Raw genomic sequence first — 22,606 nt, 5'->3', positions numbered from 1 at the left:
AGGGAGAAGCAGACTCCCTGCCGAGCAGGGAGCCCGACGTGGGACTCGATCCAGGGACTCCAGGATCATGACCTGAGCCGAAGGCAGTCGCTTAACCAACTGAGCCACCCAGGTGCCCACAACTTTAAAATATTTTTAAAAACTTGCTTGTGAAATAAAACTTATCCACACGCCATAGGTTGATCATGTGTGATGTGCTTAAATTACTCTTTCTTATGCCCTAGCAAAAGATTAGCTAGTTTTGTTTTGTTTTTTTTTTAATTCAGAGAGGGTTTTATGATGTTTGAAGTTTTCATCTTAATGTTCAAAAAAACTATTGGGTAAAGAACATATTGAAAAGAAAAAAGAGGGGCACCTGCTGGCTCAGTTTGTTAAGCCCTGACTCTTTGTTTCGGCTCTGGTCACCATCTCAGGGTCGTGAGATTGAGCCTCCTGTTGGCTACTAGCTCAGGGCAGAGTCTGCTGGAGAGTCTCTCCTTTTCCCTCCCCCACTCTGCTCTTGCCCACCACGTGTGGGTGCTCTCTTTCTCTAATAAATAAATACATAAAATCTTTGGGGGAAAAAAAAGGAAAAATACTTTTCTTGATTTTGTGATGGATCTTGTCATTAGAAAATTGGAAAAGTGCACCAGTGAAAAGAACACAGTGATGATTTATCTAGTATTTTTGGAATAAAGTGATCCATTTCTGTAAACTTCTTAGTTTACAGAATTAAAATATTAAACTCCCAATTTTTTCCTATTATCAGTAATTGTTCCATTTTGGAAATATATTTAAAATATGTATTGCATGCCCACTATTCCTCTGGTGTTCCCAATCTGGAGAACCAGCAGTCAGCAGTCCCTACCACATCCAATCGATCCAACAATGTTACAGGATTTTTTCTCCATCAGTGCCCATGGTTCTTGGTGATGCCACTTCAAAGAATGAAGAGGTAGACCAAACAGAATAGTGGGCAGCAAAGTAAGGTTTATTGAGAGATAGTAAAGCGATACTACAAAGCTCCCGAGGAGGGAGGGGACCCGAGAGGGTTGCCACAGGAGTTTCGAAGCCTAGGGGTTTTTATGGGCTTGTTGGCGGGCTGTTTTCATCTGATTAACCCTCCCTGCGCCTGTCATCCAGTCAGGTTTTTGTCACCTATCTATCACATGGGAAAGGGTGGAGGGCTCCTTCCAGGGTGGTGTAAAATCCTTTTAAAGGTGGTTTCCTCTGAGGGCAGAGGGGCCTCTTATCCCTGCCTGCCTGCTTTCCAAATACACTTCATCACCAAGTCCTGGAAGTTTCATTTACTAAATATACCTGGGATTCTTTCCCTTGTCTTTGTTCTGACCCTCCTCCAAGCCACCAGTGCCCCTTGCCTGGACTCTCTGGTAGTTGCTGACCTAGGGTTGCCAGACTTGACGAATAAAAATACAGGATGCCAGTTAATTTGAATTTCAGATAAACAACAAATAATTTTTTTAGTATAAGTCAATCCCAGATATTGGATGAGATATACTTACAGTTAAAAAATTATTCATTGTTAATCTGAAATCAAAGTTAACTAGGGGTTCTGTATTTTATCTGACAACTATACTGCCACTGGTCTCACTTCAACTCCGTGGGTCACCTCCAATACATTTTCCACACCATGGTTATGATTCTTAAAATTCTCACCTGATCATGTCACTTTTTGGTTTTTATTAAAATTTCTTGTTATCTTTAAGATTTAGTCTTTGTTTTTTTATTTTTAAATTTATTTTATTTTTTAAGATTTTATTTATTTATTTGCCAAAAAGAGAGAGAGAGAGCACACGCAAGCAGGGGGAGCTGCAGGCAGAGGGAGAAGCAGGCTCCCTGCTGAGGAAGGAGCCCGATGCAGGACTCGATCCCAGGACCCTAGGATCATTACCTGAGCTGAAGGCAGAGGCTTAACTGACTGAGCCATCCCAAGTCTTTGTTTTTTTAAATGATTTTATTTTTAAGTAATCTCTACACCCAACGTGGGGCTCAAACTCACAACCCTGAGATCAAGCATCGCATACTTTTCTGACAGCCAGCTGGGTGCCCCAAGTCCTTTGTTCTTAATATAGCCCTCAAGTCCCTGCCAACCTCTCCCGACCCCATCTCATTGCACCTCCACCCTCTCCACCTTTAGATTAGAGCCTTCAACATGCCAGTCCAGCCTGGAGTACACTTCCCTTCCCACCCTCCCATCTTTAGTCCTCAAGCCTTGGTGTCAGCACCTCCTCCAGGAAGCCTTCCTTGATCTTCTAGGCTAAGTTAACTCCCCTCACAATACTAACTTAATACCTGTTTGTTCTTCTAGAGTGTAAATCCCAGGAGTCTCTACTAGGTACCCTTAGGGCCTGGTAAAATGTCTAGCACAGAGTATTCATTGATAAATGATGAATAAACACTAAACATTTCTTGAACTTTTCTCAAAGATTGGGTTCACCACTATATCACCCATTATCCTACTGTACTGGGAGCTACTGGTGCCTCCATTACGTCTCTGTTCTTGCCTCTACTTACATTATTGGCCCCAAAATGGTCATATTTTTTTAATCAGTTTGACTTCTTTTCTAAAAAAAATATTTTTTCTCTCTCATTTTTCTGTAATATTATCTGTTAAAGTCACTTCTTCCTTGGGAGAAGAACAGGAAATGGAACTCTTAATTTTTTCTTTCCCTGATCTGTCAGGGACTGAGAACTGAGACAACAAATTTTCTCAGAATTGTATTTATTAGATTTTGAGAGGACCGAGGGGTTTGCTTAAAAGCAAAACTCATGGATTTCAGTGGGTTCCTGGCAGTCTTTTTCCTTTCTTGTTTTTTTTTTCTGGCTTTTTTAGGTTGCCAGATAAAAGATTTTGAGATAAATGAGATGCCACTGTGTATTTTTTTCCACTGTTCAGAAGCTGATAGTTTAAAATCATTTCATGGGACACCTGGGTGGCTCAGTTAGGCGTCATAACGCCGTCTGGGGCACAGCGACCTTGCATGGTCGGGTCCACTCTCCGTGCGTGCCCAACTCTGCGGATCCCAGAGTACCCGAGAGGCCCCCGCGCACGCGCGGATGGGAAGGGCGCTCGCCTACCCTCCGCTCCTCCCCCCCCCCTCCGTCCGCCAGGTGGCGCTGGCTGCCCTGCAGCCACCGTCGCCGCCGACTCTCGCCGGGCCAGATCGGGGCGGCGCCGGCCGCCTCGCGGGCCGCGGGTCCGCCTCCGCCGCGCCGAGGGCGTGGGCTCCCGGCTCCCGGAAGCGGCGGCCGCGGCGCGGAGCCGAGCGGGCGTCGATCCCCCGGAGCAGCAATGCGTGGCGGCCGCCTCTTGTGACCTGAGCGCGGCGGCCGGGCAGGGGCCGCTGAACAGCGGCGCGCTGAGGCGGCGGCGGCCGTGGCTGCTCGGGGCGTGGCGTGGCGCGGCGGCGGCGGCCTGATGCTGCTTAAGCTCTTACAGAGACAGACCTATACCTGCCTGTCCCACAGGTATGGGCTCTACGTCTGTTTCGTGGGCGTCGTGGTCACCATCGTCTCTGCCTTCCAATTCGGAGAGGTGAGTAGCGGCGCGGGTGCCCCGGCCCGGGCGCCTAGGACCGGCACGACCCCGCGGCGCCCCGAGCCCCTGCCCTCGCCGAGCCCCGCGGCGCTCCGAGCCCAGGCGTGCTTGCCTCTCGCCTCCCCATCCTCGCTGCAGCTCCGGGGACACGTCCCAGAGCCTGCCTTTCCCCCCGGAGGCTCCTAGAATTCAGATCTCCCCGAGCTCTGGTCTCACATCTGGAATCCAGATCGCGTCCTCCCGACGGTTTGAGGGTAGGCGCTGGTTCTGCGGGTTCCCTTTGCCTCCAGGTGCTTTCTTCGGGCTCCCCAAGTCATTTGATTTTCTCCCTCAGGCCTGTTTTCCTCCACGAAGCCCCCTCGCGGGACCCAGAGTCGGTGTCTTTTCCCATTCCTGAATTCTCCAAAATTCTCGTTCATTGCCCCTCCTATAGGTTTCCTCCTGTTGTCACCGTTCTAATCTTTTCGCTTTTGACAAAGGCACTTTGTCATCATAATCTCGTTTCTTTCCGGATGTCAAAACTTTCTCCAAGGGGTGTGTGTTTCTTTGTACGTGAATTTGCAGTGAGGACAAGGTGCTGGCCCCAAATTTAAAGACTTACTTGTGAAAGGGATTTTTTTTTTTTTTTTTTTTTTTTTTTTTGCACTTTTGCTCTGTTATTGGGGACAACACCAGTTATCCTGTAGAGGCTCTACTGGGAGATGTGCACACACGAATGTGAGAGATCTGTTGGCAGCTCCAGACATTCTTCCCTATCTCGAGATCAGCTGAGGCTAGGGCCCCTTCATCTGACCAGGAAGCCTTGTCTTGGACTCCAGCACCCAACCTCTTGGGAGCCGGTACAAGCCCTTGCGTCATGGGCTATGCTAATAATTTAGACTCTGGATCACACAAGTCCGGCTTTTCTTGATCTGCTCTTAGTTAATGTGCAATAAAGTAGTTTGGTTAGACTCTGTAAACTCTTTAGAGGGTCCACACAACAGGTTTGGGGAGGTGGAGACACCCAGGTTTAATAGATTTTTTGCCTCTCTGGGTAGTAGATTAAACATTTTCTTGAATGAAACAACCCTTTGGTTTAGGTTGGATAGTTATGATATTATTGACAGTCTAATATGGTATTCTTTATCATAAACAGGCTTGCAGAGACTGGGTAGGTCAGAACTGGAAGAGTACATGTATATGATTTTAGAGAACACATTTAAAAATAAGTATAGCAACTTGGAGAAAAGTTGTGTTTTCAAATTGTTAGACATCTGTTTCCTTGTTTTAATATTTCCTTTTTTTTTTTTTTTTTTTGGTAGGAGGTTGCAGAAGGTTTTAAAATTAAGAGAATGGTTTTTAGAAATGCCACAGTATACATTTGCTTAAAGTCTGTACCCATGCTGGATTGTAAGCTTCATAAGAGAGGGTGCTGTCTGTTTAACTACTGTAATCCTGACCCAAGCACTGTGCCAGATATTGCCAGCATAGGCCGTCTAAATATTTGTTTAATGAGTGAATGAATTATGTGGCTTGCTTTCCACTTTTAATAGTTCTTGTTTTAGAGGCAGATGAAAATAAGTCTTATACATCAGGGTGAGAAAGTGCCCCAGACAAGTAAGTGTGGAATATGTACCTAATATTATACTGCTGCTGTTCTTTGTTTCATGTACTGCAGTTTAATACAGTGAATAGATCTATGCACAGTTAAGTGTCTTGATAGAAGATTTTTTTGGCCCTGAGTAAATTTAAGTTAGCTGTGTCCTGACACCTCGGCAGTGTGAAGGTGACTGAAAGGTATCAGTTGCTAGAATTTTTCATTTTATATATTCCCATGCCTGGTTATTTATTTACCAAAAGAAAGACATTTGTTAGCTTTGAAATGGGCCACAAATCTTAGAGTTTGGAACAGACAAAAGAAATAATAGATGAAGAATGTCAACACATGGCATGGGAGGTGGAGACAGCTGGCTCAGTGCCACTAATATATTGCCTGTAGTACAATTTCTTTCTTTCTTTTTTCTTTTTCTTTTAAATAGGCTCCACTCCCAACGTGGGGCTTGAACTGATGACCTGGAGATCTGAGAGTCGCACAGTCTGCTGACTGAGGCAGCCAGGCACCCCCGTAGTACAATTTCTGCAGCACAGTGGAAAAGAGGAGCCATGGGATTAGGCAGATCAGGGTTTGAATGCTGGTGCCAGTATTAATGATAATAGCCAATATATAGGGCTAACCAGATACTAGGCACTCTCTTAACTGCTTTACATATATTAACTCTTTTATTTCATTTATTTTTTAATTTTTATTTAAAGATTTTTATTTATTTATTTGTCAGAGAGAGAGCGTGCACAAGCTGGGGGAGCGGCAGGCAGAGGGAGAAGCAGGCTCCCCACTGAGCGGGGAGCCCAACGCGGGACTTGATCCCAGGACCCTGGGATCATGACCTGAGCCAAAGGCAGACGCTTAACCAACTGAGCCACCCAGGCGTCCTGTATTAACTCATTTAATCTTCATGACAGCACCCCTGCGAGATGGGCACTGTTATTATACCAGTTTTATATGTGATGAAACTGAAGCATTTGCACAGATCAATCCAGCTAGCTCATAGCAGAGCTGGGCTTTCAACCAGCACTGTGTGGTTCCAGAGCTGTACTACTCTTAAGCACATCTCTTCACGGTCTCTCAACACAGTCTGGTCTGTCCTTTGTATGATTTTGGAAAAGATACTTAATTTTTGAACTCCAGCTTCCTTATCTTTGAAATGGAGGTAAGAACAACTTCGTTGCAGGGTTGATAGGATTAAGTAAGACCTCTTCTACAAGGCACCATTCGAGGCTCCTGGCACATAACAGACTTTCATTAAATGGTAGTAGGTACTGCTACTGTATTATCATCAACTATTTTATGCCCTTAGTCCTTATTTTGAAATAAACCCTTCAAGTAGAATAGTCCCATCATACAGTTAATGTTACCAACTTGTTAATAACTTCACTAATTGCAGTACATAAAAAGACTAAGAAGGTCCTTGGTAACTGTGAATTCATTAATAATTTTTCCCCCTCTCAGTATAAGTGGTATTGGCTGCTGCCTTTTGATAAGCCCTTTGTACACTCATCCAAATTTTGAGGAAGAAAAATATAATTGAGGGAGGGAAGTATTAACACATAGTATTTTTAAAAATTTCCCTTAAAGTTGAGCCAGGTAGTTTCTGGAGAACTCTTGGGAACTCTGATTGAACAAAAGCAGAGCTGGATCCAAACCACAGGGAGAGCCCTCAGGATGGGTACTAATAGCCACCCAAGTATACCGCGTTGGGGTGAGAGAAGCAGGTAGGAGCTTATCTAATGTAAACTAGTTGATTGGATAAATCCTGTGGCCTCTGGGAGCCTAAGTCCCCACATCTGCAAATCAGGGCACTAGATCACTATGCTCCTAAGATCATTTTTAGCTCAGAAACTTCTGACTTTAAATATTTGTCCTCTGTTGGTTGATATTTTGTGGACTTTAAAACATGTGTTTTTGGAGTAAAATTTTATTACTTCAGGGCTATCATTATTTAGTTGAGCCATTTATATACAAATACACCATCCCTTATCTGAAAATTCTACTGAATTAACCTTATAATTAAACATCAGTATCTTTTACAGTGAAACATAGGAGTATTTTTATTCAGGAAAATAAATACTATAAATAGTTTCCAGTCAGTTGTAGGCCAAGTTTTGCCACCAAATGAGTTCAGGTGGTCAGGTTTTGTTGCCAAATAAGGTACAAAAAGGTCTTCAGTGTTGAGAACTTTCTGGATTTCAGGATTGCGAATAGAGGATTGTAAATCACAGCTGGGTGTATATGAGTGTATCTGCATGTATGGAAACACATAAATACGCCAAAATTAACTTCCACGAGGAAGCAGATTTAGGTAGGATCTACCCATACTGGGTAGTAACTTTCCCCTGGCCTCCCTACTCCCTTTTGCTTGCCTGCCTTCTGCCATTTTGGATTAATGAGATGTTACTGTTCTGTGAAAAAGAAGGTTGAAAACTGGATCCAAAGTCATGCTCAGCCTTGGTGACCAGTTTCTCATCCTGGCTCAATTTGAAGAAAGAAATACACGGTAACTACCGTGTTTGTATTTGATTAGTTCACTCATTAAACATATATTTTGAGTGTGTTCTTTGTCAAAGGCAACAAATAGGTGGAGTCCAAGGGATCTGGCCTGAGAACTGGGAGACAGCCTCTGGCCTGGTTCTAGTTCCAGCGTAAACTGTGACCTTCCGTGCTTTCCATGCTGTGTTAGTATTCCCAGCTGCCTCCTGGTTTGGGGCAGCCACCCTTATCTGTTATCTTATCTCGTGTAGATTTCTTTCAGGGGTGAGGAAGGCTTTCATTAATTAAAAATAATGTTTTAAAAAGTCAAGATTTCTAAGACCCTCATTTTAGCTTTAATGTTCTGTGAATATACATTTATTGAGTGCTTCATATGAGAAAGCATGAACTATAATGTAATGTCATTTGCACTAGAGAGAAAATGCCAGTGGCCACACAGAGCCTTTTTAAATGGTCTCTTTCTTTTGTGGGGTTTGGGAAAGATACACAGCCCTACTAACTGTCAAAGCAGGGACCTTGTCTTAGTACCTGCTGTATTCTTAGCACCTAGGAAGTGCTTGGTACCCAGTTGGTGCCAAATAAATGCTTGATATGGATGGGTGAATGCATTAGTTAATTGGGTGATCTTAATAAACATCCCTTCAAGTTCATTTCCAAAAAAAAGTTAAGATTTCTACCCTGATGCAGACCCATCTCTAGCTACCTTTGATTTCTCAGACACCATTGGTCTGATTGTACTTTGTATGGTGAAAAAGGTGTTAGCAGATATACAAAGAATTACAGCTCATCTTTGGCCATGTTTGTCTAGTTGAGGTGAGGCCATGCTCTAGATATGAGTAACAATACAAGGAAGTAAGTAATTGAATGGGTACACAGTAATTGCTTAGAAAGTCAGAGGAAAGGAAGAAAATTATGGGTTGAAACATCCTAGAGGAAGTTGAGATATTTACAAGGAGGCAGGAACTTTTTGCTTTTGAACTGTTAGCGGTTTGAACTGATACCATCAGCACTTTGTTGATGTGACAGTGACAGAGTGTGACAGAACCCAACTCAGACCTGCCTTAAGAAAAAGGTAGTTTTTTGACTCATATTGTTGAAAAACAGGGTGAAGCTTCTCCCAGGGTTGGATAGGGTGCTCAAATGATGACACCAGGAATCTCTTTTTGTCCCTGGTCTCCAGCTCTGTTGGTTTAGTACCCAGGCAGGTGCTGCCCATGTGGGAGGAGATTGCAGCCAGCCGCTGCAGCTTCTAGTCTGTCAGTTGAGTTTCTTTCTCCTTAGTGCCAGCTAGACCGAGGGTGGCCTGCCCAGCCACGGAACGAGTGCCCTTGCTGTGCCCTCGTTAACTGCCTGGACCGTCCCCAGAGCTAGGGTTGTGGGTGGTGCTGTCAGTCTCAACCACAGGGACTGAAGGGGGTTCCCAGAGGGCAATCACGAGGCTGTTATCAAGAGAAGGGCCAGAGCAGCACATGGTCTACACAGTGCCTCGAGCCAAAACCCATTTCCTTTCCTGGGCCTTACTGTTGGCATTGTGACTGTGATAGCTGTTAGCCCTTTACCTTCTTCTAAAGGATGTAAAAGTTATTTCCAATATGGATGTCTTATTAATTATTCTATCTGTGAAACCTGTATTCTTAGTTCGGTGTATTTTTTGTTGTCGTTGTTGTTGGCCGTGTTAATATGCAGTTCATGTGCCCTTATATCTTTCAGCAGCGATTCATTATGTACCTTTAATATGGTGATTTGATAGTTACAGTTTTAGCAATGAGATCTAAATATTGTTCATTTTGTTAATGCAATTTAGCGTGTTGTGAGAGAAAAAAACTTAACCTTCTTGCAGCACCTGGCACACCTGGTTTGGATATTCTCACTCCCTCATTCTTCACGGAGACTACCCTCCCTGTTCTCCTTGCCCACCCACTGTTCTCTCTCAGTCTTGAATGTTGAGATTCCCCAGGCTTTGCTCCTTGGCCATCTCCTCTTATGGGGGATGTCACGTTTCAGACCCCCATCCAGACGTTTGTGACTCCGCCGTCTCCAGCTGCTTTAATGACAAGATCTAATTCCACACTTCCTTCTACCTGCCTACAGTGCACACCTTACCACTCTGCCTCCCTTTGGCAGACAGCAGCACTCATTCATCATGGTGCTTTTTCTTCACTGCACCCAAACATAGCTTCAGAATAATTCTTTAACAGGGTGGGATTCCTCTAGCTCCTGAGAGCTCTCCCAGAAAATGGAGGAAGAACTTGACCCAAGACCTCAGCAAACCTTTCCTGGAATTGGATCATAGAGGCATTCCTAAAAACACCCCTTGGAAGGAGGAAGAGGTTGCTTTTGGACCAGTCTGATCCATTCCTGAACTTAGGGCCTGTCTCCTGAACATTTGTGTTATGTGGGTATGGAGTTCTATTAGGAAAGAGTAGGTAAGTGGTGCTGGGTAGATCATGGCTGTAAGTGTCATGTTCAGTAAGCACAATTGGCGGGATGTGCAGCAGTTCTCATGTTGAATAAGCACAACTGATGTGTAGCAAGTGTCTTTATCTCCCACTGGCCCTTTGTATCAACTTGTAGGGTTAGTTCTACCTCTGCCTTTGGGTGAAAATTCAGGTGGGCTTAAGCCTTCTCTTGTCACTCCTAGGTAATAAAAAGTCTTTTTTTTTTTAAGATTTTATTTATTTATTTGTCAGAGAGAGAGAGAGAGCACAAACAGGGGGGAGCGGCAGGCAGAGGGAGAAGCAGGCTCCCTACTGAGCAAGGAGCCCGATGTGGGACTTGATCCCAGGACCCTAGGATCATGACCCGAGCTGGAGGCAGATGCTTAAGCGACTGAGCCACCCAGGCGTCCTGGTAATAGAGAGTCTTGTGGTCACTTCAAATTATGAAACATAATGTCATTTCAGCAACTTCAAGCCTGTTGAATTTGAAGCCTCTTAGGTAAGGCCTGCTCAGGCCTGCCCTAGGCAGAAAGCCTGCAATTGAGGAAGGAAGGTTGGGCACAGTGGGCTACTTTTCTCTTTCTTCATCTGATGCTTCTCCTTCATCTCCATAGCCTGTTTCTGGCCCTTTCTAGGGGCCAGCACCCTAGGAGGTTGGAGCACCTAGAAGAGGGAAAGGAAGTGAGGGCAGGAAAGTCCTTCCAAAACAGGTGTGGAGCTTTCTGGAATTTGCAGGTCTCAAAGCTTGTTCTGTCTTGAGTACTTTCAAAGGGCCTCCTTCAGAGACCACAACCTGAGAGCCATGACTTGCTTTAACTCTGGTGAGAGCAAATGCCTCTTCGTTTAGGCTGGTTGCTTGCTCCTTCCTTGGTCCCTAGGAATCTGATAGTACTGTGAGCCTCTCATCTCAGTCTCTTTGCTTTTCTTTTGGGGGGCCCGGGACCTGATCTAAGATGACCCTCTGCAGGTATTCTCTTGGGCGTGGCACACGTCTGGTGCATGGGAGACTGACGTGCTTTGCTTTGTAAGAGAGGAAGTTTATCTTTTTCTTCTACTCTTCTAAGTTCTTGGCTAAGGCCCCTTTAACAAAAGACAGATTGATAAGAGAAAAGCATACGTATTTATTTAATACAAGTTTTACATGATGTGGGAGCCTACATAAGGAAATAAAGACCCAGAAAAGTAGTTAAACCTGAGTATTTTTATTGAAGGTATAATGAAGAGTGGAGAGTTTGGGAAAATTGTGATAGGATAAAAAAGAGAATGAGCTAAGTGTAGTAAGCTGGGGAAACAAGGCCTGTTCATTCAGATTCCTTTGGCAATACTTGTTCTTTGGAGATAAGGATGCTCCTTTCCTCCTGGTGTAGGGAGGGCACCTCTCACAGAGAGTCTGATTACCTGCTTCAGGGGAAGGTCAGAAAATTCTTCCTGCACCTGCTGTTTCTCAGATTTCTTCAGCTTGAAATACTCAATAAGCCAAGGTGCTGTTATTTTGGGGTAGTGTATCCTGAACCCTGTCAGCTCAAAGTGGGGTAGCGTGGGCTGATTCCAGCGTAGCAGCAACCTCTCCTTTGTCCTCAGAGCGGTTAGCCAGCCTGCCTGTCTGTTTCTTGGGTTGAGACAGATGTGGCATCCACCCACCTGCACGGACCTGTAGTGGGCTGTCTTGGTGGTCCCACTGAGCCCTTTCCCTGGCTTGAGGAGAATGGAAAAAGATCTCCACCTTCCCCCTTTCGATGAGATCAAGTGGATTTGCAGAATGCCAGCAGCTTCCTAAACCCTTCCCTGGACCTTTCTACCATGATTTGGATGAGTTTTCAACCATCTCCTGAGGAAACTTTGCGTCTTGTTTCAACTCTTCACTTTGGAATGTGACATCTGGTTTTTTGGTGCCTCAGGAGAAGCATTTCTACATGCACGTTTTCTTGGTGCAGTTAATGAGTTTGCCCAGGAGACGAAACCTATGTGCCATTTCTGTACTCGGCATCTTGAGCACAAAGACATTGCCTTCCTTATCTTGGGGTCCCTGCGCCCAGCAGAACACCAGAATCATTCTTCTGACAGCACATCCTTGGTTTGAGCACGGTGCTAGGCCCCCGAGCAGAGAGCAGAGGGCAGAGAGCAAAGCAGGCTGCTCCTGCAGGCGAGGAGTTTATGTTCTGGTTGTACAGTCAGACATGAAATGCTTCTTAATGACAGTTGCGAGAAATGCTACAAAGAAGGAGAGGGTGTTGTGGGAGAGACCAGCAGTGTCCTGTCGGGTGCCTGGGTCGGGAGAGGCTTTCTTGATGTAAGTGGAGCTCAACTTTGAAGGGTCAGAATTGCTGAGGCAGAGGGCAGAGCAGGGCAAGTGTGCTCTCTAGGCCGTTGGTTCTCAACCAGGGGCGATTTTGCCCCCAGAGGCATTTGGCAATGTCTGGAGATATTTTAGGTTGTCATACCTGGGGCACGGGGTGGGGTTGGTGCTACTGGCCTTTAGTGGGTGGAGGCCAGAGATTCTGCTAAACATATGCACAGGACAGGCCCCACAGCAAAGATTATCCAGCCCCAAATAGCAGTAGTGCTCAGACTCTGGAACCAGCATGAAGGTCTTGAAGTTGGGGTACATTTGAGAAGGTGAACACAGGCCCATGTGGCTGGAGGCTGGAGAGCAAGAGAAAGTGAGGATCTAGGGGAGACTAGTGCAATTGGTGGTACCCACTTCCCAGCACTTGGTAGATTAGGTGTTCAGGATTTGGGTGTTCTGAGAACAATGGGATGCCATTCAAGGTTACTATGTACTGTCTTTTAGTGAGTGGAGGCCAGGGATGCTGATGAACTTTCTATAGTGCACAGGACAGCCCCCACAACGTGTTTTCAGGTATTAAAGGTCAATAGTGCCAAAGTGGAAAAACCTGAATTAGAGGGAGAGCAAGAATGGCTGCAGGCACTTAATCAGGAGCCTTGGACTAGGCTGGTAGAGGGTATGTTAGGAGAAGTGGATAGATTTGAGAGATTTAGGAGGCAAAATCATCTGGTCTTTATGTTCCATTATGTGCCAGACACTCTGCTGACATCTTGGGATATAAAAGTGAGCAAGATGGGCAAGTTCATTTGCTCTGCCAGATGCTAACTATAGGTGTTAAGTGAATGAATAAGTGCTTTGTTGAATGAATACATACAAAAAATTATTTTTATACATTGATTGTGATTGAGCCTTAGTGAGGAAAGATGGTTTAAATGACATGTCTAATGTATGCAAGGCACCTTGCATAGTGCCTGGTGCAAGGTGTTCAGTAAATGCTAAATAAATGCCACGTGTCCCGTCCCAAGACTGTTCTTCCCTTGGCCAGGATGCTCAGTGAAGAGAGCAGCCGGAGAAGACCAACCTTCTGGTCTGGTGCCCAAGGTCACATTGAAAAGTACATTAATCTTTCCTTAAAGACAGAGCTGAAAGGTTCACAATGATTTCTTTACCTGAGTGTGCTTTATTTATTATGGTTGATAGGAAAGCAGAGGCAGTAAGTGCATTAATTTAATACAGGCTGTGCTTTACAATAATGTATGTTATTCTAGTTCCTTCTAAAATGTAACAAGTGTAGCTGTAATAAGTTCTGCGTGTTCACGATATATCTTGTAGTATCTCTTACTGTCCTTTAGATTGATTGTTCCAGTCTTGTGATCCACATGCAGTGTCTTTAGCAGATGATTAGTCAGCCTGCATGTGATTCATACTTGCACTAAATTAAGCAGGGGAAAAAAGTGATCTTTGAAAAATGTTACAGACTAAGTCACACTTGTGCAGGGAGAGCCTATTGCATTCTAGCGTCAGACTAAAAACCATATTGCCCACTTTAAAATTGCTTCCTAAAATTGTTTCTTCTTTTAGGTTCTAGTTTATCTCCCTACCCCCAATATGCCTTTTATTCCCCCTTCACTACCTCATGCCATTAACTTCATTTCTTTCTTTTTTTTTTTTTAAGATTTTATTTATTTGAGAGAGAGAGAGAGCAAGCACAGAGGGAGATTGAGAGGGAGAAGCAGACTCTCTGCTGAGCAGAGAGCCCTATGTGGGGCTTGATCCCAGGACCCTGAAATCATGACCTGAGCTGAAGGCAGATGCTCAACCAACTGAGCCACACAGGCACCCCCATTAGCTTCATTTCTATCTCTGATTAATTCCAAATTGGATAAAACTTCCTTACCAAATTTTCAGAAGTTGTTTATTCAACAGAGATTTACGGAGGTACCTACTTTGGGCCAGGTACTCTGCTGCTTACTAGAGACACAAAGATGATTCAGTTTCTTTCTGCTCTTGAGGAGCTCGCTCTAGACAGGGAGATGGGCAGGCACATAGACAAAATGCATCGTGATAAATTAAGTTGAAGGACGAGGCACGGGTGTTTCTCAGACATAAGTGACATTTGAACTTGATCTTGAAGGAGATAGGATAGATGGCTCAAGGGAAGGAAGGGCCCCCCCCCCCCGCTACACACACACCCCTTTTCTTTTTTTTATTATGTTAATCACCATACATTACATCATTAGTTTTTGATGTAGTGTTCCATGATTCATTGTTTGCGTATAACACCCAGTGCTCCATGCAGAATGTGCCCTCTTTAATACCCATCACCAGGCTAACCCATCCTCCCACCCCCCTCCCCTCTAGAACCCTCAGTTTGTTTTTCAGAGTCCATAGTCTCTCATGGTTCATCTCCCGCTCTGATTTCCCCTCCCTTCATTCTTCCCCTCCTGCTATGTTCTTCTTCTTTTTTTTTTTTAAACATATAATGTATTATTTGCTTCAGAGGTACAGATCTGTGATTCAACGGTCTTATGCAATTCACAGTGCTCACCATAGCACATACCCTCCCCAATGTCTATCACCCAGCCCCCCCATCCCTCCCACCCCCCACCACTCCAGCAACCCTCAGTTTGTTTCCTGAAGTTAAGAATTCCTCATATCAAAAAAAAAAAAAAAAAAAAAGAATTCCTCATATCAGTGAGGTCATATGATACATGTCTTTCTCTGATTGACTTATTTCGCTCAGCATAATACCCTCCAGTTCCATCCACATCGTTGCAAATGGCAAGATTTCATTCTTTTTGATGGCTGCATAATATTCCATTGTATATATATACCACCTCTTCTTTATCCATTCATCTCTCGATGGACATCTTGGCTCTTTCCACAGTTTGGCTATTGTGGACATTGCTGCTATAAAGACACCCCTTTCCAATAGGGAAGGATTCCACAGGTGTAAAGGCATGGGTTTGAGAGGCATTATCACCTTTCAGGAACAAAAGTAGTTCTGAAGGGCTGCAGCACGCTGGGGATTGAAGCTGGAGAGGCATGTAGTAGCCAGTTTAGGACTTGGCTGTTGAATGATATGAAAGAATTTGGATTCATCCTGAAGAAAATAGAGACCATTCAGATGATTACTATTTTGGGGCCTTTATAGAAAAAAAATTTGCCAATCCCATGGCTTAAAATTACATTTATTCTGGGCGCCTGGGTGGCTCAGTCAGTTAAGTGTCTTCCTTCAGCTCGGGTCATGATCCCAGGGTCCTGGGATTGAGCCTTGTGTCCGATTAGCTTCTCCCTCTCTCTCTGCCCCTCCCCTTGCTTGTGCTCTCTCTCTCTCTCTTTTTCAAATAAATAAAATCTTTTTTTAAATGACATTTATTCCCTTGATGTGCTGGACACTTGGGAGTTGGATCATCTGGGTGGGATTTGGTTGGCTCTGCTACACTTGTCTTTCATCCTCCTGGGACCAGTGGGCCAGCCTATACATGTTCTTCTCAAGACAGTGGTAAAGGCGTAAAAAATCAGGCAGATACTTGTAAACCTACCTGAGGTTTAGACTTAGAACTGGTGTATTCACTGTCTTTTTATTCCCTGAACCATCAAATTTGTTCCTGCCTTAGGAGCTTTGCATTATCAGTCCCATCAGCCTAGAGACCACTGCCTCCAGACCATCATGTGTTGGGCTCCTTCTTGTCTTATAGGTCATAGCTCAGTAACACCTTTCCACCCAACCTAAAGTAGCCTCTTTCAGCAGGCCATTCCTTATTATAGTCCCCTTTTTCTTCTTTTTTTAATAGTACTTAGTCTGAAAATGTGTGTCTGTGTATATATTTAATGTCTTCTCTTGCTCCACCAAAAAGTAAGCTCTGGGAACAGATTTTCTGTCTTATCCAGTCTTTCTGTCTTATTCACTGCTGTATCCTCAGCCCCTAGAATAGAACTTGGCACCAAGAAGTTGAGTGCAGACATACTTTGTCCTAGTATCTAAATATAGAAAGGTCACCTACAGTGATCAGTTTGTTTCTAAATTTAACCTTAATAGAAAGTAGATAGGTTTAGTTGATATACATATATAATTATATTAGGGTTCTTCAGAGAAACAGAACCAATAGGATGTGTATCAATGTGTGTATGGAAATAGATTTATTACATAGAATTGGCTCACATGATTATGGAGGCTGACAGGTCTCCAAGATCTGCAAGGCTAGAGACCTAGGAGAGCCAATGGTGTAGTTCTTTTTTAAAAATTATTATTATTTTAGGATTTTATTTATTTATTTGAGAGAGAGAGCACATGGAGAGGAAGAGGGAGAAGCAGACTTCCCACTGAGCAGCACGCCTGGCATGGGGCTCAATCCCAGGACCTTGGGATCATGACCAGAGCCAAAGGCAGACACTTAACCAACTGAGCCACCCAGGCACCCCAACCAGTGGTGTAGTTCTAATCTGAGTCTAAAGGCCTGAAACACAGAAGAGCTTAGTATAGTCCCTGTCTTAAAATTGGCAGACTCGAGAGCCAGGAAGAGCTGATGTTTTGTTTCGAATCCAAAGGGAGGAAAGACTGATGTTCTAGCTCAAGGCAGTCAGGTCAGAAGCAGTTCTCTCTTACTCAGCCTTTTTGTTTTATTTAGGCCTTCAACTGATGCAATGAGGTCCATCCACAATAGGAGGACAAACGCTTTACTCAGTCTATTCCTTCAAATGTTAATTTATCCAGAAACACCCTTGATGACACAACCAAAATAATGTTTGATCAAATATCTGGACACCCCCCTGGCTTAGTCAAATTGACACATAAAATTAACTATCATAGAAATTTAGTAGGTTTTATTTTAGAGCAGCTTTAAGTTTATGGAAAAAACTGCATGGAAAGTACAGAGATTTCTCATATACCTCCCCTCTCCCAGCATATTTTCCCTTATTTTTAACATTTTGCATCAGTGTGTGGTACATTTTTATAATTGATGAACCAATATTGATACATTTTTATTAACCAAGAATATATTGAACATTAGGATTCATTCTTTGTACTGTATTCTATGAATTTTGACAAATGCATACTGTTAGATCATGTATCTGCCATTACAGTATCACACAAAATAGTTTCATTACCCTGATAATACCCTTGCCCTCCACTACACCTAGTCCTTGCTTCCCTCCCCACTGGCAGTCAATGATTTTGGGTATTTTATTTTATTTTTTTATTAAGTAGGTTCCATGCCCAGTGTGGAGCCCAATGCGGGGCTTGAACTCATGACCCTGAGATCAAGACCTTAGCTAAGAGTCAGACACTTAACCAACTGAGCCACCCAGTTGATTTTTTTTTTTTAAACTCTGTATATAGTTACGCCTTTTCCAAAATGTCATATAGTTCATTGCTGGTGTATAAGAAAGCAGTTGGCTTTTGTATATTACTTTTGTGTGCTGCAACCTTGTATCCTGCAACTAACTGTTTATTAATTTCGGGAGTTTTGTTTTGGTCGATTCTGTGGAATCTTCTACATAGTCATGTCATCTGTCAACAAAGATAGTTTTACGTCTTCCTTCCCAATCTATATACTTTTTATTTCCTTTTTTTGTTATTACATTTTTTTTTGAAGATTTTATTTATTTGACAGACACAGAGAGAGAGGGAACACAGGCAGGGGGAGTGGGAGAGGGAGAAGCAGGCTTCCCGTGGAGCCGGGAGTCCGATGGGGGTTCGATCCTAGGACCCTGGGATCATGACCTGAGCCAAAGGCAGACGCTTAATGACTGAGCCACCCAGGTGCCCCATGCCCCATGTGTTATTACATTAATTAGGACTTCAATATGTTGTTGAAAAGCAGTAGTGAGAGATGATATCCTTGCCTTGTTCCTGAGCTTAGTGGGAAAGCTTTGAGTTTCTCCCCATCAAGTATAATGTTAACTGTAGGTTTTTCGTAAATATTATTTTTGTTTTAAAAGATTTTATTTATTTACTTGACACAGAGGGAGAGAGAGAAAGAGAGGGAGAGAGCAAGCACAAGCAGGGGGAGCAGCAGAGAGAGAGGGAGAAGCAGGCTCTCCACTGAGCAGGGAGCCCGACATGGGGCTCGATCCCAGGATCCTAGGATCATGACCTGAGCTGAAAGCAGCCACTTAAACAACTGAGCCACCCAGGCACCCCTGTAAATAATATTTTTAAGTTAAGAGGAAGTTTCCTTCTATTCCTAGGTTGCTGACAGTTTTTTTTTTAAATCAAAAATGGGTTTTGGATTTTTGTCAAATGCTTTTTTATGCACCTATTATAATCATATGTTGTTTTTTTTTGGCCTGTTGATGTGATGGGTTACATTAACTGATTTTGGAATGTTGAACCAGGATTCAGAAATTCGTATTTAGAATATATCCCACTTGTTTATGGTATATGATTCTTTCTGTACATTGTTAGATTTGATTTGATAACATTTTATTGAGGATTTTTACATCTATGTTCATGAGAAATATTGTTTGTAATACTTTTCTTCATAGAATGAATTAGGAAGTCTGTTTTCTGGAAGAGATCATAGAGAATTGGTATTATTTCTTCTTTAAATGTTTGGTAGAAATCATTAGTGAACCCATCTGGGGCTGGTGCTTTCTGTTTGGAAAGTAATTAATTATTGAGTCAAATTCTTTAATAGGTATGTGCCTATTCAGGTTATCTGTTTCTCGTTTGAGCTTTGGTAGATTGTGTCTCTCAAGGAATTGGTCCATTTCATTGAAGCTGTCAGATCTGTAGTCTTAGAGTTGTTCATAATGTTCCTTTATTACTCTTTTGGGAGGACTATTGTAGTGACTTACTCCTCATTTGAGTTATTGTTGTAAAACACAAATAACATAAAATTTACCATTTTAACAATTTTTAAGTGTACAACTCAGTGGCATTAATTACATTTTCATTGTTGTGCAACCATTACCACTATCTATTTCCAAAACTTTTTTCATCACCCTAAGCAGAAACTCTGTAACCATTAAGCAATAACTCCATTCACCTCTTGGGACCTGGTAACCTCTAATTTCTGTCTGTACGGATTTGCCCATTCTTAATATTTTATAACATGGACATTTCATATATTTCTTTACTTGTCCTGGCACTTTCTGCTTGTTTTTCAGTGTTTCTGGGGTGGGTGGGGGGATGAGAGATTGGAGTTGCTAGCTCTGCCATTTTGCTGACATCTTGCTTCAGACTGGTAAGTTTTGATTATTGCTTTTTTCACTTAATATTTTATCAAACACTTTATCCTTTGACTATTCTGTATGCTCCACAAAGGAAGATACTTTGTTATGGCCATTGCTATGTCCTCCGAGTCAAGAATGGTACCATATAATATTTATTGAGTGACTGAATTAAGTTATTAATTTTTAATAATTATTTGAAAATAAGATTTATTTTCAAATTATATATTATATATTATATATATTATATAGAATATATATTATATAGATTATAATAGGTGCATAAAAAAGCATTTGACAAGCAGGGGGAGTGGCAGGCAGAGGGAGAGGGAGGGGGAGAAGCAGGCTCCCTGCTGAGCAAGGAGCCAGATGTGGGGCTTAATCCCAGGACCCTGGGATCATGACCTGAGCTGAAGAAAGACGCTTAACTGACTGAGCTACCCAGGCGCCCGAAAATAAGATTTTTTTTAATAGCTTCGTAATATTTGTTTGTACTTTATTTTCCTGATCACCTGTTGTTTAATTATTAGATACTTTTTTCAGATTTTATTTTGTAAGTAATAATGGCCATTATCATATTTATGCATATTATGCAGGTCTTTGGGTACATCTGTGATGATTTCCTTGGCGTGTACGTATCTAGAAGTAGAGTTAGCCAGAACAAAGACATTTTGTTTGGTTCTATGATACATAATGCTAATTGCCTTTCAGGAAAGGGGGCGATTTTTTAAAATGGCCTTGCAGCTATTTAAAAATCTATAACATACTTTTCAGCTAATTTATGATTTTTATGCACTTGCAACTCATAAAAAGAGATCTCTTCTTGGTGTATTTAAAAAATGTTTTTAACCAGCAAATAGTATGAGATAAAATTCGTTTGTTGATGGAGTGAGCGCAGTATCACAAGCAGATATTTTGTAAAACTTTATCTCATTTCACTAAACTTTTTTATTTAAATTAAATTTTTATTTAAATTTTGCCAAAATAAAGTAAAAAAAGAAACCTTAATTCGACTAGTTTTGGTTCCTGGCTTAATAGTTACAATGGAAATATTTAGCAGGTTCAACTACACTTTCATTCATATTTTGGCTATATTTTTCACATGATATATTGTAATTATTTGTCTCATATTTGTCTCCCCAGCAGACTGTGAGCCCCTTGAGGGGCTAAATAAGTTCAGTGTGTTTTCATAGTCTTAATATCTTATATTTTCTATTGTACTTTGTAGTTGTCAGAATATATGGATATATATTTGCTCACTTGTTTTTTTATAACAACCCCTTGTAGGATAAGGTATTACTTAAATTTTACATTTGGCACTTAGGTTTAAGTGACTTGTCTAAAATCACAAAACTGGGGCTTCCTTGTGTGACTCTTGCTTAACTTTAAGGATTGAATAACCGTAACACTGTCCAGTGGAAGTTTGTGCAGTGATGGAAGTATTCTGTAATTCTGAGCTGTCCCATACAGTAGCCACTAATCCTATGAGTGCTTGAAATGTGGCTGGTGTGACTAAGGTACTGAGCTTTTTATTTAATTTTATTTAGTCTTAATTTAGATAACCATTTGTGGCTAGTGTATACCATTTTGGACAGTGCAGGTGTAAACTCATAGGTAGAATAACTGCCAGGACCTTATAGCAGAGACTCAGACATTGGCTTGCAGAGTTGAGCCCTGGATTTAAAGTCCATTCTATACAATTCTGTGATTCTATAACCTCTGACCAGTAAAACAAGTAAATCTACGTATACCCAGAAAGTCCGTTTGAATATATTTTGAAAAAATCTTTGGTAGGTTTTTTTTTTTTTACTTTTACTTTTATTTAAGTGTGGTTGCAGGAGGTTTTGTTTTTTTGTTTTTTTTCCCCTTTAGATATTTTTTTACAATGAACTGTCAAAGGTTTAACGTTTTTAATTCTTTTTTTTTTAAGATTTTACTTATTTATTTGAGAGAGAGAGAATGAGAAAGAGAGCACATGAGAGGGGGGAGGGTCTGAGGGAGAAGCAGACTCCCTGCCGAGCAGGGAGCCCGATGCGGGACTCGATCCCGGGACTCCAGGATCATGACCTGAGCCGAAGGCAGTCACTTAACCAACTGAGCCACCCAGGCGCCCTTAATTCTACTTTTTAATATGATTTCCTTTACTATTCTGCTCCCATCCCATCCCTGTGGCAAACAATCCTCTCCCTCTCTCTGCTCCTTTATTTCCTTAAAAATCTCAGTTTTCTGTCCTGGGAAAAGGAGAGAGATTTTGTTAAGCTGTCATGATTAACCCTATCCTTGACTATTATTTTTCCTGTCAGTCATCTGTTTCCAGCTGTACTCATTTAAAAGCTGAACAGTAAATATTCCTTAATCATTTTATGCTAGTAAATAGTCCTTAACAGGGGTGTCAGCTCCTTGAGGACCGAGGCCTGATTTCCATTTTGTGCTCCTTAAAATGTTCAACAAATACATGATGTGTGTCTAATTCTGTAAAGGAGGTAGAAATGGTCTAGAAAAGTGTTTTTGAGTTTAATTAATGTTTGAGTAAATAGTGGTCACGCATCTTGGGTTTAGATCATTTCCTTTATATGAAATGGGGGAAATCACCCAGTTTTAATAACCATTCAACTCCTAATAAGAAATGGGTTAATCTCTTATTTTAGTCACTTTGCATTGGGAAATGCTATAGACTGAATGGTTGTGTCCTCTCAAAATTTATTTGTTGAAACCTTATCTCCAATGTAATAGTGTTAGTAGGTGGGGCCTTTGGGAGGGAATTAGGTCACGAGGGTGGAAATTGATACACTTAGAAAGAGACCCCCAGAGAGCTTCCTCACCCCTCCTGCCATGCAAGGTGACTACAAGGAGAAGGCAGTCTGAACCAAAATAGGCTCTCGGCAGACACCCAGTCTGCTGGTGCCTTGATCTTCGTCTTCCCAGTCTCCAGGATTGTGAGAAATACATTTCTGTTGTTTCCAAGCTACCCAGTCTGTGATATTTTGTCATAGCAGTCCGCATGATGATGAGCAGATTGACTTCCTGATTAGTATCAAGGAAGAGGAGAGTTAGTAGATCATTTATATTCAGTTCCAACA

At 42.3% G+C, this 22,606-nt stretch overlaps 1 protein-coding gene across 1 annotated transcript in view; it reads left to right on the top strand.

Moving 5' to 3' along the window:
- Positions 1-3,145: 3,145 nt before the first annotated feature.
- The window catches only part of GNPTAB (N-acetylglucosamine-1-phosphate transferase subunits alpha and beta), a 73,311-nt gene continuing 53,850 nt past the window's right edge, over positions 3,146-22,606 (top strand). Inside the window, exon 1 of the mRNA XM_078076477.1 lies at positions 3,146-3,535. Within this exon, the coding sequence (XP_077932603.1) occupies positions 3,419-3,535 (117 nt within the window). The 5' untranslated portion in view covers positions 3,146-3,418. The remainder of the gene's footprint in view (positions 3,536-22,606) is intronic.

The sequence above is a fragment of the Halichoerus grypus genome, chromosome 6 (assembly GCF_964656455.1).
Source record: "Halichoerus grypus chromosome 6, mHalGry1.hap1.1, whole genome shotgun sequence".
NCBI classification, from domain to species: Eukaryota; Metazoa; Chordata; class Mammalia; order Carnivora; family Phocidae; genus Halichoerus; species Halichoerus grypus.
This window is presented reverse-complemented; position numbering and strand designations above follow the sequence as displayed.